The following is a 20,514-nucleotide window of genomic DNA, read 5'->3' on the forward strand; positions in this document are numbered from 1 at the left end:
GGGAACATATTATAATAACGGGATTAAATGAATTACCTGCAGTAATCTAAATAAGTATCTGCATAAATGGGATTGATAAGCACATTATAAAAATGGCGTAGTGCGGGTAGATTTGTTGACTTAAAAGTGAAAGTAGATATTAGTTGATTGGTTAATATAAAACACTGACGTATTAGTTTCAGGTTAATATACACTATTACTCGATATCTAACAAACTACACTACACTATATGTACAAGTTACCAAATCTGATAATTTACGGGGCGGAGTAATAATTGAGAATGAGGGTATTTTAATAAAATGCGATAAAATATATTTCAACACTTTTATTAAATATAAAAGTTACACCTTATGACACAATACATTGGAAATTACAGCAATATAATGTGTATAGAGTGCATATTAAGTCCTAGCCAATTACTATTATTGTACTCAGAGATTGAGTTTAAACATAGTAATTGTTATTGTAACCCACCAAGCCAGGTTTCCGGACAGATGCTTTGGAGCCGCAGCAATCGGGGGACTTTTGACTTCTTCAGATGATCTGCAAGTCGTGTCCGACGAATACATGAGTACTGTATAAAGATGGTTGTTCTGGATGTCAATGATGACAATGGGAGGATTGGCAGGCGAGTCTGTATAACAACGAATAGATTGAATGCAATTATTACATATTTTGAATTTGCAATGTAGTCATATATTTGCAATCTCAGAAAGACTCAATGAATACACATAATACAAAGGTTGATATATGTTCCTTCAACACGACGGTTGTAACTGATATATTTGCGCTCTGACAGTGCTCTATTAGGGCTACATAAATGCGCGTATATAGTTAGGACTATTTTTTTCCAAAGTCCAACCACTATGAGCTTAAGACAGACCGTTAATTTGATGGAACCAGTATTTTTGGTTTATCAAACCATATTGAGCGCGTGAAGCCGGAGACCAAAATTTAATCAAAGCGCAACGAAACTGCATTCGGTAGTATCCTTCAGCGCAAAATCAGCCATTTCCGTAAAAACATAGTTACGTGAAATATGTGACCACAAGAGGCCGAACTTAGAACCACAGTAACTCTCAAAACATTTCAGTATTTTGAAACTTGTTTATCTTCATAAAATCAGTATGTTCATTAACGAAAGTTTTCAATGACTGACTGGGTTTTGCATGAATAATATTCATTTACCTGGGCTTATTGTTATGGAAGGATCATCAAGATCGGCATTTGACACCACAGTAATGCATTTAATGGAAGCATTGCTCCTCATCTTGTCAACGAAGAATACATATTTTCTCGTGCCTTGATTTTGCACATGCAAGAGGTTTTCGTCTGATCCTTCGGTGTAGAGTCTTTCATCGGCTCTTCGGAGGAAAAAGACATCGCTGTGAAACCATCTGTAACGTTCACTATTGCTGGTGAACAGTGTTTCCATATCATGTGAATCAGTCAAGTCCTCCAGTGCGAGTGTCTTGAACTGGCTTAAGCAACTTTCTTCTTGCTGACGGAAGCTACTGTGAACACGGACAAGTTGCGTGTCCCAGTATTCTGTCTCAAGCTCAAGCGAGACGTTGTATTTCAGTTTTTTGTATGTCATTTCTGCTAAGATTCCATTTTTAAGGAGTTCCCAAAAGAATTGCTCGAACGTATCAAGGGCAGTCATGTTACATCGTGTCTCAGTGCTTATCGCTCCCAAGATAGGATTGGTTGCTCCGGCCAGACTTTGATGAAGACGTTCGGGTAACGAACGAAGGTTGCTGATCATTTCCGGCGATTGTAGGAGGAATTCATCCAGATATTGGACCTTCTCGTTATCATTTGACCTGTAATATAGGTATGAAAACATGCTCATGAAATTAGTATTGGTCGTGTCTGAAACATACGTATATTTCCTTCAAATTTGAGGAAATCATCTCCTTGATGTAATTGAAATTTAAGAAAGGAAACAAGGAAATAAATTATGTTGATTTACCTGAAGTAAAATTCAAGGTCGGTCAGGACCGACCAAATGTCATATTTCACTTCATCAACCTCCGCGAGCTGATCACGAAGATGGAGCTTTGAGTAGAGGTTTTCTATGGCTACCCGCACCCTTTCATCCACTGCATCAACAAGTGCATCTTTGTCAAATTCTGGCCCGCTATCATCTCCGTTTATAAGACTGTAGAGTTTGTTGGCAAAACCCGCCGCACTTATGATCTTACCTCCAACCTAAAATGAACAAAATCACCATGGTAAAAATGGCTTAGTAAGAAAAGAGCAAAGAACCAAAATAAACCTTAAACAAGCGAAAAGTAAATTAGAATGTTGACATGGTAAGCAACAGTCCATTGAAAAAGATATTCAAAATCCATGTAGAGCAATGGTAATAAAACATCAGGAGTATACTGCCAATATGAAGTGGAATATATACATGCTTATAGGGTTAATGCACCTTTTTTAGGTCGTTAGCTTCTGCAAAGGACCGCAAAATGGTTTACAGCTAGAAGGTTGTTCATTGCATACGACGTAATGGAGCAATGTCCATATAAGTCGTTTGTTTTGAATAGAATCGGCAGAAATAACACAAGTTCGGAGGAGTTAAACGTTTTAGAAATAATTTAATGCTTTTAAAGCAAACAAATAGTCAAAACAACTGCAGAGAGTACTACCTAGTAAACACACATCAGCTTGCCAAGAACAGACACAGAAAATATGTAAGTTAAATGCGTTTTGTTTTCTTTTTCAATTGTTGATATTTATATATATATGATGAACTTTGTTTTTGTGCAAAAGTTGGCATCGTTGACCAGGTTGCTCAGCGGCCATTGTTATGATGCGGGCCCTGATAGTGCAAATGTAAAACAAAAAGCCGGTCGTTAACGGCACGTGGGTTTACTGAATACTGCACGTTTTCTACCGATTACGCCCGGTTTTTGCGTTTTAACGCACCGCGATAACGGACGTAAAAACACAAATTCTATGCAAAAATACCTCATTATGAATAAAAGCACATCATCATTTTGACCTACATCGAGTACGCATCCACAGGGTACACACATACTCTTGAAAGATTCAACTGACGTTGCCTTGAATCGGTCTATAACACCAAGAGTAGGTATAGATTACTGACACAACTGTGTTTAGTTGGATATTTGATGATTTCAGAATCCCCCTGCGAAAAGCAGTTCCTGTTTTCAAGAACAGTTCTTGACAGTTCTTGAACAGATGGGAACAGTTCTTGAACTGTGCTTGAACAGATCTTAATAGAAATTCAAGAACTTAAGTTCTTTAACAGTTCTTGAACTATTTTATGAACAATTTAAGAACAAGTCAAGAACATAATAAGTTCTTGAATTGTTCTTAAAATGTCCATGAACACATTAAGAACATATCAAGAACTTAAGTGTTCTTGAATTGTTCTTAAAATGTTCCGTGAACACATTAAGAACATGTCAAGAACTTGATATGTTCTTGAATTGTTCTTATAATGTTCTGTGAACACATTAGGAAAATTTCAAGAATTTGAAAGGTTCCTTTATTGTTTATTAAACAAACAATAAAGGAATGGATTAAGAACATTTCAAGAACTTGTTAGTGAATACTCACAGTACAAGAATTGATAGTGCCTTGAAAAGTTCTTAAATATTTATTGTTTTATATATGGAACATTTTAAGAACAGTTCACCCAGCCACAAAAGCAGTCTCGTGCTTCATAGGAGTCCCTTGACTTTTAAAATGCTTCCCGTCCTCATGTCTGTCGAGTGTGTCTGTCCGTGCGTGTGTTTGTGTTCAAGAACAATTCTGGAACAGTTCTTGAAATAATATTTCATTAGTTCAGGAACAGTTCTTGAACAATAAAAGACCAACAAGTTCTTGACATAATTATTTCAAGAACAGTTCTTGAACTACCATGGTCGATAACAGTTCAAGAATTGTTCTTGAACTAATGGAATATTATTTTAAGAAATGTTCCAGAATTGTTCTTAAACATGTCAAAAACTGTTCCAGAACAATTCTTGAACGTTAAATGGCCCATAAGTTCTTGACATTATGATTTCAAGAACTGTTCTTAAACAGCATAATTCAAGAACTGTTCTTGACAAACGTTAGTTTAAGAACTGACTGTGTTTAAGAACAGTTCTTGAAATAATCATGTTAAGAACTTATGGGCCATATAACGTTCAAGAACTGTTCTTGATATGTTCTTGAACTAATTAAGAACGTTCTTGAACTTAAATTCTAGAACAGTTCAAGAATTATTCTTGAACTGTTCTGGAAGTTTTCGCAGTGGTATAGTACGAGCGTGTAACATTTCACCACTGCTCACTCACAATCACATTTAATTGTATCAACAATAAGATAAAACATGTTAAAGTTCTACTGGAGTATGTGCAATGCATAAAATGAACCTAAGATAAAATATGCAGTGTTTTTAACATATCCAACCATGGGTTTGTTTTCATTTGATAATAGTATGATTTTCTTAAATAATAACTAGTTTTAAGTATAAAGGCAAATGTTGGAGTTAAACACTTTTCAATTGTAAACAATTAAAAATCGTAGGCCATCTCAGGAGCCACTTAAGAGGCGCGTTAATTCGAAATTAGTCTTCAACAATAAGCAATCACAAAAATGGTTATTTAAGTTGCATTTTATTTTAATCGTATTTTAAAAAAAAAAAACTAATTCAAAATTTAATCTGTGCCATTCGTGAAACAATTTTGTGAACAATAGTGAAATGAAATACGGTTTGCCACAGACTAGGTCGGTTGTATAGCATCCAATGTTTGGCAAATTCAGTCCATAAACACGTTTTTTAAACTAGATGAGTCAATAAGTTATTGACAATTACCCGGTTATTTATTTAATTAATAACAATAAATAACAAAATCACCAGAATTGCGAATGTTAAAGTATCTAATTATAAATGACTTGGAACAGAAAGAAAACCCATAACAAACACAACATAAATAGCATTATCAAAATAAACTCGGTCAACATAAAAATGTTTCTCCATGTCAATAAAATACGTTTATAGATTATTAGTGATAGTTATCCTCATGATCCCGGTAACCGGCTTTTACTATATGTTTATAACACTAAATGAATTAAGATCAGTTAACAAATTTGGATTAAAAAATGACGGGTGCGCACATATGTATGTAAGACTTATTTGCCGTGAATGTGCTGCTGCTTAAAAGTTGCTATTCACAGCCGATTAATAGCATTGACTTTGTAAAAATGTAATCATTAATAGATTTTGGTCAGATGAAGTGAGTGTGTTTATTATTATACAACAGCTTTCATTTCAGTATAATAAAAGTGATGTAGCAATAAAAGTTCAATTGTTCTACAAAAAAAAAATGTGCATAAATAGATCCACTCTAACATGTTTACGAAAAGGTCAGAGAGAAAATGTGAATTCTAAACTACCAAATGTTCTGTCTAGCATAAAAATATAAAAAATCAATTCAGTCCATGTGGGATTAAATGGGCACGATATTAAGTTTTAATATGCACATAAGATTAGAAGATGCACAGCTATGCATTGATTTTTAGATAACAGTTTTATTGTCTACTCCATAATGAACATTGATTGTAATACTCTTAAAATACTTCTTAAACAAGTGATGTCATTTAATCTTGAAAGTAATGTATTTTAAACCATAAATAATTTAAGTTTATTTTGTTCATTTGTCGGCTGAATGGGTTGTTGGATGGTTAGATATCTGCAAATTGTAGTAATTCAGTATGTTAATTAGTTGGTTTGGCATATTAATTTCACCAAACAAAATTAATACGAAAACACAAACAAAACTTAAGTGTGTAGGACTGTTGCATGGGTAATGTTACGGGCCCATACATTGTATACGATGTAATTTACATCTAACTTAATATCTTTGCTAAGTTTCATTATTTAAGGGACAATTTCAAATAGTAAACTGCAGTTTTTAAGAAATATGCCCGTTTTCCTATACCAAATAAGGCACATCGTTTTTAATGTTATTACTAAGTTATTGGCAGCTTGCAATTTTCGATATAATTTTATATATACATTTTTAAATCTTGCTTTTGATGTCGGCGATTTGAAAAGCGTAAGTAATGCGATTAGTACAAAAACGGAATTATTTTTATATATGCATACACTTAATCCTTCGGGAAAGCAGGTTGTAGAAAAATGTAGAAAATGCGCGAACACTTATTTTTAAATAGAGGTTAGCATGTCGCACAGAAATATTGTGTTTCCCTATATAACAATATTCTGACAATATATGTCATGTTTTTTTAAAGAAATAAACCGCATTAACCACATTTCCTCATCATGCTGTACCATCACGTACCCACATGCAGGTGCTCGTAAAATTCAAAAATTAAATGTTTCATTGTTCACTACTGAGTAAAATTCTTGAATATTGGCGTCCAACATCAAAAATCGTGTTTTTAGGTCGACCTCTTATCAGAGTTATGCGGTTACATTTGTAACAATGAGTTACAGCAAAGCTTTTAAAAAGTTTGTAAAAGTGTGGTTTTTTTCTATCTAAATAAATATCGGGTTACGCGGTTACATTGGTTACAACTGGTTACATCGGTTACTATTATAACTAATGTAACCGCATTACTCTGATCAGATGTCGACCTAAAAACTCGATTTTTGGGGTTGAACTTTGATTTTGTTTTCATTGTATAATATGCGCTGTTTATTTCCCTGTAACGCATGTAACTATTACGTGAGAAGGGTTACACAGTTCGAAGCTCTCATTTTATGGGCCTATTTCTGGCGCTAATTGTCAACTACTGTCTCATAAGGTTGAAATACCGTGTTTTCTGCACCTTTCTTTCAAATTAAACACTCTATCCTTCATAAGAACTATTGCTCTTTTGGAATAAGAGTACATCTTTGAGGTTAATAAGAAGAAATATCAATCATGTGTGAACGGTCTGGATTTCGGGCAGTCGAACAATCAAACCTCGGGCAAGATGCGTTGCCGGTTACTCGACCAGCCTAGTTACCGGGTTATAAACTTGCCTTCGGTTAGGATTTTCGATCCGGACCGGAAACGCATGATAGTCATACATTGACAGTACTGGATCAGCACAATAATTTCAACGTTAAAACGATATACCTCTTTCAAATATTATTCAGACATATTAAAAATCTTAAAAAAAAATGTATAACCTTACTGATATAAACATTGCGAAACAAACATATTAGATGTTCAAAATTGTGCTACCTTGGTTACTTTCTAATTGATATAATTAAACAGACACAATTTCACTGTAAACTCTTTTATTAAATAATTTCAATCAAGTGTTTTACTCATGAAAGCAGTATTCCTACCTGGAAAACAATGCCTGCTATGGCACCGATTCCCCTTTCCTGCCGTTGTTGGTCTTCCATGCTTACTGTCTGAATGACAATAACAGTAAGACACATAACAAACAATTGATTACAATGCATTTTATTTGTTTTGTTTTATGTATTAAATGTTGTTCTGCAATTTTTAATAAAGATCTGCCTGTTCCAAACGTTGGTCCCGCTATGAAATATATAACAAACAATATAACCCACTTTAATCCAATCAATAGACTTTCGTTATCTCTATGTGACGTGCATCATTACAGTATTTCTAAATTTGTATTCAAGTAATATTTGGGGTTACAGTACTGACATGGCTTGGGTTCCGTCAGATGACACAAGTAAACTAGGACAACTTGTCTATTAAAACAATACAAGGCTAGTTTCATGGGAGATATCATCAGACCCAATTAACACCAATAATTAAATTCTTTACTAAGGCTCATTTTCATCATTGGAGAATGGTGTTAAAGTTATCTTCTATATAAGCATTTTAGGTTTTAAACTTCATATTGAAAAGCAAAAAAAAAAAAAGCAAAAACATTTTTTTTTTAGTTTATCGTTTTTTTTCAAACTGACTATAAAAACGGTAGGGTCGGTGCCTATTCCGTAGGTAGGGTCGGGTAACCTGGACCAAATGTATTTTTTTAGGCATAATTAATTTTATATATCAATGCAAAGTTTTAGTCCTAATGTAATTTCAAACTTATTTTTAACTAACATTTGGAAAACACTTAATTCAAAAGTTGACTGTATGTCGTTTAATTTATGATTTAAATGGGTTTCCAATAAAACATAATACATATTAACTGCCTCATAGATGTTGGGCATATAAAAAGGCAGCATATATTGCGCCGTAATCTTCGAGCTCAATCATATATTTTTGGAGGTGCCCAATATGAACATATGACTACTGTAAATCCCTGTTAAAATGATCAAATGCAACAAATTTCGCATTTTCTCCATATCTGTTAATGCTTCCGATAGTATTACTTTCTATTTCAAACGTAAACCTTGTGAGGGGTAACAACACTTTGTCAAAACAAATGTGCATTCTAAAATGAGTATTTTTCGCTTGCTAGTGCACAACTTGCATTCTGTTATAAATGTTTGCTATTTATAGTCATTGGTATGTAGGACAAGTCTTCTACGTACGTTTAAGAACAAACAATTCAAGGCGGCACATGCCTACGGTCGCCCTAGCAAGACAGGCTTACACCTGTGTTTTGCGTAACAGATGGTACCTGTGTACAGTGTATACGAATCTTGGTCTCCTTTTGAAAACATTTGGACGAACGTCGCAATGACCTGATCTATTTGTTTTCAAATAAAGAAGCCATGTAATAATTCACATTGCCTTATATTGGACTAAGTGTAGCATGATAGACAATCGAGTTCTTTTGGGGTTTTCCTAAACACTCAGCAATGACGTAAGAAATCGGTTAGATAAAAAACCTTTTGAACATTTTAGTACCTGTCTATCATTCATTTTTATATCGCACTCCACCCTATAGTTTATGGCATTAACCGAAATATATCCGACCCACTGCTTCCCTGTTTGCCCCATAAAGCAAATTAATTATATAGTGCCATATCTCAAGTATGCTCTTATTGAAGTTACCAATTCATTAAAAACTTTAATTTTATTCTTACTGTTACATTTGCTTCAACCAATGGCTCAATATTTCAATGTCAATAAAAAAGAAAATTCTGGAAATCATACATGCTGCAGCATACTTTTAACATTTGAGGCTTAAGAGTTTAATTGCTAAATCTAGATTGTTCGCGTGAAATGAATAGTGACTAACATTATATCACTTCTTACGCCAGTTGGAACAACTCGGCCATAACCGTCAAGCTTCGGGATATACATCGCAAATAGTAGTAAATATACACGGAAATATGATGAGGCCGCTCGCGATAAACACACTTTTCATTCCGCGTCAAGAAGGCCCATTGTTCTGTAATAAACCACATGGAAAAAGATTGTGTAAGGGCTTGTTTCAGGGAAGATATTACTTGTAACATCAAAATATATTTGCAATTAAATATTTACTTGTTCTTCCATGTAAGGGTGATAGGCCGAACACTGGTCATTTTGTCAGAGAAAGAACAGTTCGGAGCACGCAATGCCGAGGCTGTTGTTCGCTGACATAACTGACAGTTTGAAGCATTTCACTTACTTAAAACATGTAGACAACGAGGTCCAAATCAATAATTTCATGGCGTTATTGTAATCATTTTGGACACTGTCATACCAGTTGAAAATAAACTTATCATCTTAATCTAAATAATTTTGCGCTAATTTACATGTACATATAAAAATGCTTTGGTTATTATTTAAAATAAGCACTTTTAGAATACAACCTATATTTACAGCCAATGAATTTACAAATAGGCAATTATTAAGTACTATGCTTTATCATCAAAACTTCAACTTTCCCAAGTAAAAATCCGCCCACTGCCACCCATCCGATGCACTCTCCCGTCGTCAGAATTTGCGTGGATAATGCGTCAGCCAATGAGGTTGTATTCTACGTCAGTTAGATGACCTGAATTGAAATATTATGACTAAGAATGGGTGGAGTGAGCGTAACGAAGATTTTAATTAATGTCATCCTACTATTACTTAAATTTCAACATCTGCGGATATATAAAAAGTTCAAACTGTGATTTCATTGTGTTTTTTCACTTTATACGGAAACTTTTTAAGTTTAAGATTTTTTTCTACTTTTTAAGGAACATACAACTAATAGTGTTTTTTTGCCCTAACGGCGGAGCACACCTCTGTCAGATCTTCATGGGCTCTGAGTTGTTACAACCTAAGAATTGGAATTTTATTGAAATAAACATTTTATAATTATTTATAAAACCTCAATAAAAGGGTTTTAAGTGTGTTTTTTCCATTAAATGAGTGTGTAGTTTTTACACAATACAAGAAAAACAAGTTTGTCAACACACATCTTGATTCAACAATACTTCTATTTCTTCCGACTGTCCATTATTAGAACAATAACTGTCCATTATTTGAACAATGTCTGTCCATTCGTATTATATTGGACAGTTAGTAGTAATAAAGTACAGAACGCAATCCAATAACCATTATAGAGTGGATGACGTCAGAAACATGTTTTAAACCTGAAGCACACTGTTTCCAATCAAAGCAAACGTGCGCACACAGACAATGTACATGCCAGTAGCCAAATTGATCATAGTCCATGACATACAAACACACATCGGAATTGTTGCGTCTATTGACAAAATATCAGCTTTTTTCTCAATCCTAACAGGATCACCATACAAAATATAAGTTTTAAGTTACAGTTTGCTTATTTTTTCAGCATTCCTTGCCATTAAAACAACAAAAAACATAGCTTAAATTGTGCAGTTGTGGATTTGAGATGGTGGGCTAGGATGAACTAGCCGTCCTCTTTCAGTATAGGGTTCGGTCTGCACATTTAACATTTTTGTTGTACCCACTCATGTGGAGTTCCAGCCGTCCAGTTAGTTCAATGGGTAGACTACCCATCAAAGTGCAAACCAAAAGCAAAAAAGCTAAACTTAACTAGTATTCCAATAGTACTTGTTCACGCTTAACATTAAGCACACTTTTTATCATACGCTGTGGATAAACCCACACATTGAAAATGTCCGTACGCAAAATATTTGTCTTAACCAATCGGCTTTATGTCAACGAATTACTTGTTTGTCTTTATAAACAAACACAAAAAGCAATTGATATATACTAAATAAAAGGGTCTTCAATAAGTGCGAAAGTGGGCATGGGAGGTAATTAATTAAAACGTTTCAAAGTTCATGTTTTACTTATTTCAGAAACGATACTTTTGGGAGTAAAACATACATTTTTGTGACATGTTTTGGAGTAGTTAGGAGGTGAACAAATTTACAAAATAAAATTTTATCAGATTTTGGATCAAAAAGCATTCACATTTTTTTCGGAAAAGTCTGTCAACATTATAACTTTGTTTTTGTGTCAAAATGCGCCAGACTACCTACTCAACAATGTCTTGAGAGTTCTTTACAACGCGTTGAATCTTAATTCTTGATATATGCCATCACTTACGATACATGCATCTTTCGCCGTTTCCACGCATTTTCGAATTATACATTTACAAGGGATGTCTGCCACGTAACTCCCAGGAGGTTAAAACATGCGTCGGTATATTTATCTGCACTTATGAACAGATACGATTTAAACTGGAAAACCATTATGCGCTATTTCAAATTTTAAATGGGGAAACATAGATTACACAGCAACGTGATTGTAGCGTTTATTATTTAAACCATGTAAAGTAATGTTTTTTAACCGGCCTCCTACTTGCTCGCATTGACAATTATAGGTTGTTTTTTTAGGAAATACTCCATTTGCCGATTATTGGACCATCTGGTGTCTAGTCCCTTTTTGCGCTTGGTCCATGGCATTTACCCCACGATAATAAATTAGGACCAAATGCATAAACAAGTAAAATAGAGAAATATATTAAAGATAGCAAACATGGGAAACACTTTAATCAGCCTAAAACAACTAACTTTCTCGATTTATAAGTACAATTAGTATTCTTGTTGGATATATATTAAGGAAAAAGTATTAACTTGAAAAACAAATGGTTTGTATATCTTTAATTTTCAAACGGTGCATCCTTTTCCAACACTATCTTCAACGTCATGGTCAAAAACCATACACACAATATTTCATTTTCTCACCACACCATCAATAGATGATGAAGGCGGCAAGCCCAGGGGACTCCTGAACGTGTGTGCTTCAGATGATGGTTTGACGACTCCCTCCCCTGGCGCCTGTAAATATTCTTCATCCCTATCAAAAATGACAGATACTATTATCGCTCTATTGTCTCCAAGCAAGATGATTTCTAGACATTGATATACAACATTTGTGTTGTATCTGCAGCTGGATTCTCAGTGGTATATACCATTTAGAACTTCTTGTTATTCATTTTCAACAAAGACTGTTATTGAGATAAACAAACATCAAACATTTAATATATTTAGCTGAACACAGACCAACTTGCAAAGCTATCTTTGTATATTTATATTACGATTTTGCATCGTGTGTTTATGCATACTATTATTGTATACGCTGTAAGAATAATAGGTGTTTTTTTGAGGTTGGCGACCACATTAAATACTGGTATGATTTGAAAGGAATCAATAGCGGATTTCTGTTAAATAAATGACCTAAATTATATTATACACAATGTTATTTCATTTTATATATTTGCTCTTTATTTCGATGTAAATCGGACTTCAGATGGCATATATTGCCATAATTGAAAACAAAAACAAAACAATTATTATTGTCTCTCTAAGCACAAAAATCATTTCAATGATACTAAATTGATATGGGGTTTCGAAGAATAAAAAATAATCGTATTTGTTGGTCACCTAAAAAGATCACTTTGCGTAGTTCTGCTTTAGGTAGATTTACACCACAAAGGCAAATAACACAAATTCGGAATTGGCTACTAAAGTTTACAGCATTTCTCTTGAACCTGAATGGTTTGTGATTTACAAATATTGCTGATAATTCACCGCATTGCTTGTGCTTAAACGCGAGAAAGCGTAAATTAATCGAATATATGAGTACGTTCAACCAATGTTATTTTCTGATAAGGAACGCAACTTTGTTATGTTGTTGAATGTTTAGTTCACGAGTGAAGCAGTAATCCCATATATGGTGTTAAATGTAGTGAAACAGTAGAAATCAGTTTAATTTCGCGTGCAAATCGGTCAAAAACAAAAAGCCCCAAACAATGTATTAATATTTGATATGGAATATGTTTCTGCTGTCGATTTTTGTTTTACCCAGGCTCATGTTAGACAATTAATCATGTCCTTGTAGACTATATATTTTCCATTGTAATAGAATTGTTCATACACTTCACAGACTGAAATGCCTTGGTTCGAAAATAAGTTTGATTATAATTATGAAGTTTGTGATGAATTTGTAAGTAAACGATAATTAAACGGGTTAAAAAGGTGCTCGGGGAACTTTTGATTTTTGTACAAAAACATTCTAATGGTTCGGCTTTCACTTTCAACCACATAAAACAACATATAATACCGCCATCATTTGTGCTTTGGGTATGCTACAATCAATCATTTGCCTTCCTGGAAAATCTATTGAATTGGTCTAAGTTACATAGCAACTGCTGGTTTCAATATACACTAAATGGATCTTTCGTTGATGGCAAACTTTAGGTTATTGAATTACATTAATATAGTTTTGATGGATGATGATAATTCCTACAAGATATTGATTCCCGAAAGATAATTAACGTTTTGGAAATGAATTTATTATTGCGTTTTGTAAAAGTAAATACTTCCAGATAGTTGCTTCATAACTTACCAATCTCAAGAATGCAATGGTAATAACTTGGAAAAAAGCCCCGTAGATATATTCGTCAGACTCTGCAGAATAATATGTCATGCAAACACTGAAAACTTAACACTTCCAGTTGCGTTTTGTTTTGGCAAATCGGTACCTTGCATTTGGCCATTTACAAATGGTATAACATGAAGTGTTATGGCCATGGTACAAACGTATAAACACAAAATTAATAGAGATGTAATACACAAAATATATTTCAAAAACATTGACGAGCATCATACATTTTAAAACATTTAAACAGATGATATAGTATAGCTAAACCGTGTTTATAAACAATTACAAAAAAATAAGAACAAAAAATAGGAATCAGCTAAAGTGAAACACACAACGGACTCTTCGGGAATTAATGTTTCCCAAGGCAACTACACGGGCAGTGCTAACATTAAGAATACCCCGATCAGTTTATCTTGGGGTAACCGCATAGGGATAGTCAGCGAAAAATGGAGTTCACTGGGACTAATATTTACAACCATCAACACAAAATAAATTGTAAAAGAACTCGAAAATATCTGCAAACAAAATCAAAAGACATGAAAATAAAAGTTTTTAACATACTATAAATAAAGGTTGGTCTGATGACTTTAAAACATTCTGCATTGAGGACGTCTGGATATAGCAATAAGAATTTCTACGAATACGGTAATGTAAATTTTACGAAATAATCCAAATTGTAAAGTGCCATGGGCATTTTAATCACTTCAATACACGTTTATTTATGCAAAAACGCAACATGCGTTTCGTGCATAAATCCCGAAATTGTGACACAGAATCGATAAGATAACATTAAGTACTTTATCAGGAGTGCAAGTCCCTCGACATTACCCTGCCGCTTCACATTAAATTTATTTACTATGTAGACTGTCGGTCTGATTGCGCAAGGTTCGGGTGATTTGTTGGCTCCCTTGCGCGTTCTTCTGGAAATAAGTGGTGTCAAATTTTGTGTCGGTCGACAGCTAAATTCCAATTCCTTCTTTATTTAGAACAGCTATGCTGAAATAATGTTCACAACTGGATTCCAGAGGTTTGCATGGTTTATTTTAAATACCTGTATGTTGCTTTTCATGGAAATATATGCCGAAAACATACTACCAAGATTGATTCAGGTGTCACTTTGGCCCAGTGTTTAATTTTCTTCATCAATTCAAAATACCTGTCAGTCTGGAGACATCTCTCTCCTATTAATCTTAATTTGCTGCAGCAATTATTTTCACTATAATACATTATTCGCGTTAAAATAATGGTTAACTTGAAAGATTTTTAACCATCCAAGTAAAGAGTTGTTGTTTTCAAAGGCATTTTAAACACTTCAATTTACGTTTATTTAAGCAAAGGCTTAGTGCATTTGTCACTAAAATCTCGAAAGAGTGACACTCAATCAATAATTTATAATTCCAGTACTTAACCAAGCCGTCTGTAAGTCACTTCATATTACCCTGTCGTTTTACATTGATGCTATTTACAATGTCGACTGTCGATATGATTGGGCTAAGTCTTGGAGGTTTGTTGACTCATATGCGCTTTGTCCTAAGTTATTTTGTAGAAAACACGGTGACGACCAATAAGGAAATTCCCTTGATTGCTGCTAAAATGGAAACAACCCTTGATACTAGACTGCATCAATTTTTACAATGAGATTTCAGCTATTTGCTTGGGGTTTATTTTGTACCTAAATACTCTGGTTACATTCAAATGCACACTATGGCAAAGTTTTAATTATTCCTCTACATTTGACATAATCAACGTCCAATATCTGCCAGTCTGAAGTGAATTATCTCTCCCCCATCCACCAAAAAAAATATCATATCTAAATCAAAAAGCCCCAAACAATGTATTAATATTTGATATGGAATATGTTTCTACTATCGTGTGTGCTTCGTTGAGTGTATGGTTGCTTTTGATTTTACCCAGGCTCATGTTAGACGATAAATTTTGTCGTTGTAGACTATGTATTTTCCATTGTAATAGAATTGATGATACACTTCACAGACTGAATTGCCTTGGTTCGTAAATAAATATGATTATAGTTATGTAGTGTAAGATGCATTTGTAAATAAACGAAAACCTGACGGGTTTAAGAGGTGCTCGGGGAACTTTTGATTTTCGTACAAAAACATTCTAATGGTTCGGCTTTCACTTTCAACCAAATGAAACAACATATAATACCGCCATCAAATGTGCTTTGGCTATGTTACAACAAGCAACCATTCGGTAGTTAACTTCCTGGAAATCCTATTAAATTGGTCTGAGTTACATAGCAACTGCTGGTTTCAATAAACACTCTATGGATCCTTTGTTGCTGGCAAACTTTACGTAATTGAATTACACCAATATAGTTTTGATGGATGATGATAATTCCTACAAGATATTGTTTCTGAAAAAAAAAAGTTTCGGGAATTACTTTATTATTGCGTTTTGTAAAAGTAAATACTTCCAGATAATTGCTTCATAACTTACCAATCTCACGAATACAATAGTTATGACTTGAAAAATACCCGTAGACATATTTGTTTACAAAGAATCTGTTTAAATACATAATTATATGACATACAAACACTGAAAACTGAATACTTCAATTTTATTTTTGTTTTGGCAAATCGGTATCTTGCGTTTGGTCATTTACAAATGGTAAAATATGCAAAAAGATGCACATGAAACAAACGTATAAACACAATATTAAAAAAAAATATACACAAAATATATTTCAAAAACATTTAACGAGCATCGTACTGTTTAATATAATAATAATTTAAACAGATGATATTGTATAGCTAAATATTTTGTACATAAACAATTACAAAAAGGAAGCAGGTAAAAAAAGACACATAACGTATAAACAACACGGGCAATGCTAACATTAAGAATACCCCGATTAGTTCATCTTGGGGTTACCGCATTGGAATAGTCAGGGAACCTGGAGTTCACTGGGACAAATATTAATAACTATCAACCCAAAATTAATAAATCGAAAATATCTGCAAACAAAATCAGAACAGCTAAGTAGCCAAAAGTTTAACATAAACCCCGTTTAATGGCACAGGGTAAAAGCCAAAGACATTGAACAAAAAAACAAAAAATCACAAACAAGAGACATGGAACGACAACACAAAACGCCACATATAGCACAGTGCATATATACTATATAAAAAACTAGGTATGTCTACCAAGGATTGAGACATTAATATCAAAGTTTTTAACAACCTATAAATATAGTGCTTTGAAGACGGCTGGATATAGCAACAAAAATTCTACGAACACGGTGACATAAATTGTACAAATTAATTCAAATTGTAAATTGCAAGGGTATTTTTATCACTTCAATACACGTTTTATTTATGCAAAACGTAATATGCATGTTGAGCTTAATTGCCGAAAACACAGAATCGATAAGTTACCATTTACCTAGTACTTGATCAAGAGCTGCATTTCACATCTAAGTTATTCACTATGTGAACTGTCGATATGATTGTGCAAGGTCTGTTTGATTTGTTGGCTCCTTTGTGCTTTCTTCGTGAAATATTTGGTGTTAAATAAAGTGTCCGCCGACATCAAAATTCCTTCATTATTTAGAAACCAAATAACATAGAAATTGTTTCTCATGTGTTTTTTTAAGAACTTGTCAGCAGTTTGGTAATTATCATAACCCGGAAGCAATTCCGTTGTTCGCCGGCACCATGAATTACCCGGAATATTATTTACAGTGAACCGATATGCCATTTTTGCCAGGGGAGGTTTTTCCTATCTTGGAAAATAGTGTTTGCTTTGTCCATCCACTTACTAGTCTTATTTGCATGTCGTTTGTTAATGATTTGTGTTTCACATACAATACTGTAGAAAAATATTTTGTTTTGAAATACATTTTCGTTTTCAATAAAAAAAAACAACGAACTTAATTTAAGAGTTGAATATGACTTTTTAATTGGACTGTAAAAATAACTGACCAATCGACAGAATGAAATATGTGAGGCATATCTAAGGAAAAGGATAATAATCATAATGGTTACTGCTGGAGGTTCGTTTGATAAGGGTTAATCAATGTTGGGTGAAACATGTCTTGTCAAGGTTTATATTTGAATTATTTACCTACTTCATCCGTGTGGTTATAGTGAAACTACGAAATCAAATTGAAATTCACGTACAGGCCAAACAAATATTCTGTAATAACTTTTAATGACAATGCTACGAGTGCTAGTGTTTAAGTATGATCCTTTCTTAATCAATTCAGTGAAAGTGAAAGAGGCGTGTGCAAAACTTAGAGGAGTATTCGATAGTACCAGCAGTATGAAATGGCAGGGTGTAATTCACACTTTTGTGAAGATTTACTCCTTATCGAGATTTTGCTCTTTTTGCGTGATGTTGTCTTTGAGAGGGGCAACTCATTTTGTTTGATTTTTTGATCTCATTGCGAAATATAAGGAAAATAAACACTACGAATCATACCCCCGGTATTTGCAAAGTTTATTTGGTTCCTTGCCAGGTTTTTGAAGAAAAGCGCGGAAAACCAGAAAGTTGATAGTTGGGATTCCATTCACTCACTAATTTTGAATATATGATGACTTAAGAAATATTAATATGTAAAATGTATGTTAAAACAAATATAACATGCATTTCTTGTTTGGTTCTCAAAGGTTATAAATGTATTTCCACTTCAAATAATATCGCAATACTGTTGTCATTCAAGTAAGATGCAGTCATTTTAGTTTTATTAATTTAATAAGCAATCAATATCAATATAAACTATGCCAAAATTATTTAGTATTAGCAGCCATCAATGTGTAATATTGATGTCTAACAAAATGATAAGAGAGCTAGTTTATTTATGGATCCAAGAATGAGAACTGGGGACGTTTATCCACCCGTTGTGAACTTTCATAACAGGAGAGTCAACTGTTAAAAATATTGTAGTTAATCACGCTCTTATACCCTCTCCTTCATCTGGAGTATGTTCACGGTTTGCAAACACAATTAAAACATACAACTAATTTACATAGCCGTAGTATTAATGATTACGTTAAGTAACCCTTCAGTGGCGTAGCCTTGTAGGCCTGGGCCTATAACTTTTCTGAAAAATGACAAAATTTAAATAACCCGAAAATGCATTAAAAACTAATAACAACTCAAAAGTTGTTTATTTCGTTGTAATAACAAACGCAAGTCTGGTGTTTACCTAAACTATGTGTTGTGTGTATTGTTCGATTTTATTGTAATCATTGCATATATATTCAAGTTTGTGTAATGTGCATATCAAATGGATGTAATTTTGCCTTTTGTTTTTCTCCTGGAATGGTCCCAAATTGCATTATTTTGCTTTTAATTTAGAAAGAAATCTTTGGGTGGGGTATCACCGAACTTACCCAGAACCATCGGGCCTACAAGTTGTTTTAGGCCTAGCTACGCCCCTGTCCTTGATTCGTATATTCCAATGGCAAATGTATTATGCGGTACAGATTATGTTGTAATGGGTGAGAAAACTGCTTGTTATGAATTAATCATCTCCAATCCATTTAAAGTATAATTTACGGTCATATCAGTTTACACTGAAACATTTTACCATTGCGTAAGACCGTTGAATAGACTGCGTCCCATTATGATATCTGCTTCTATTTAGCTTTGAGATTGCATAAAAATGTTAAATTATATGCACCAAAGTTACCATACCCAATTATATCGTTGCATAAACTCGCAAATTATGTATATAGTGAACGCTTCTGTGTCTACCCGAAGGCTTTTATACATAAATGTACAAGTTGAATACATGAACTTTGCATTGCTTGTTGGAAATGAAGCCTGTATACCTTAACCCTACTAGATGTTCAAGAACACTATGTGTTTTGAGTACTTGTTATTTTATTACAAATGCTTCAGTAGAGATGCAGAAGTGCATTATTTATTAATGAATATGGATGTAGCCACTATCAACCCCAATCGTATACGAAATTCTTTAAAAAGACGGTCATTTGAAATTGAATAAAGGTTCGTACTTTAATTAGTTAAATACATACTGTTTTTTTTAAATGCTAATAATGATTGAATTAAGTATTTAAATCTAACTTGACAGAAGTTTTATTTCTTAAATTATCTAAATGTTTTATTACAACGTAAACAACGTCTGATTTTAAAGAAAACAAATCGAACATAAAATCCGGGAATATTCGTAATTTGAACAATTATATCAAATAACGAGGATAGACATGTCACCAGTGGACTCGTGTTTTGACTTCCTATCAGACGAGCTTCGTTGCTGAAGGCCTAAGGGTGAGAAAACGAAACAATACATGTATGTCTGGTACAAGCTTCACCTTTAATATAGCTCATTATAGGTAGTTCATTTAAGTCCGGTGTGTCTAGATACAGGAGAAATGCACTCGGTTGACCCCATCCTATATTTTTGTAAATCCGCGATCATGGAGATAACTATTTTATTTGTAGAGCAGCTAGAGCTTGTCAATTTTAAAACGTTGTGCAATAGTTTGGAATCCCATTGCTTGATATAACACATATCTAAAAAAAACCGGGATCTGTTATACTTCCTGTTAAGGTAAGTATATAAATTGACTTAAAACTTGAATGTTTATACTAGTGAATTGACTAAATAATACTTAAATATTATATCAAACAGTTGTTTAGTAAAGAGGATGCCTCTTCACTACAAAAACCCTGATGAACCAGAATATAAAGATGATAGCTTGATCTCGCTGTGTACTAAGCGTTTTAATGTTATAATGTGGAATTTGTGATCCTCACAAAA

General features: G+C 33.6%; 1 protein-coding gene across 1 annotated transcript; it reads right to left on the reverse strand.

Moving 5' to 3' along the window:
- Positions 1-213: 213 nt before the first annotated feature.
- On the reverse strand, positions 214-7,511 carry LOC128220564 (uncharacterized). The gene is made up of 4 exons (XM_052929005.1): positions 7,322-7,511; positions 1,973-2,211; positions 1,189-1,823; positions 214-634 (listed from the first exon to the last, which is right to left on the reverse strand). Exons 1-4 carry the CDS (start codon positions 7,439-7,441, stop codon positions 432-434), a joined length of 1,197 nt encoding a protein of 398 aa, XP_052784965.1. The 5' UTR covers positions 7,442-7,511; the 3' UTR covers positions 214-431.
- Positions 7,512-20,514: the final 13,003 nt, after the last annotated feature.

This window comes from Mya arenaria, chromosome 15 (genome assembly GCF_026914265.1).
Source record: "Mya arenaria isolate MELC-2E11 chromosome 15, ASM2691426v1".
Classification (NCBI taxonomy): Eukaryota; Metazoa; Mollusca; class Bivalvia; order Myida; family Myidae; genus Mya; species Mya arenaria.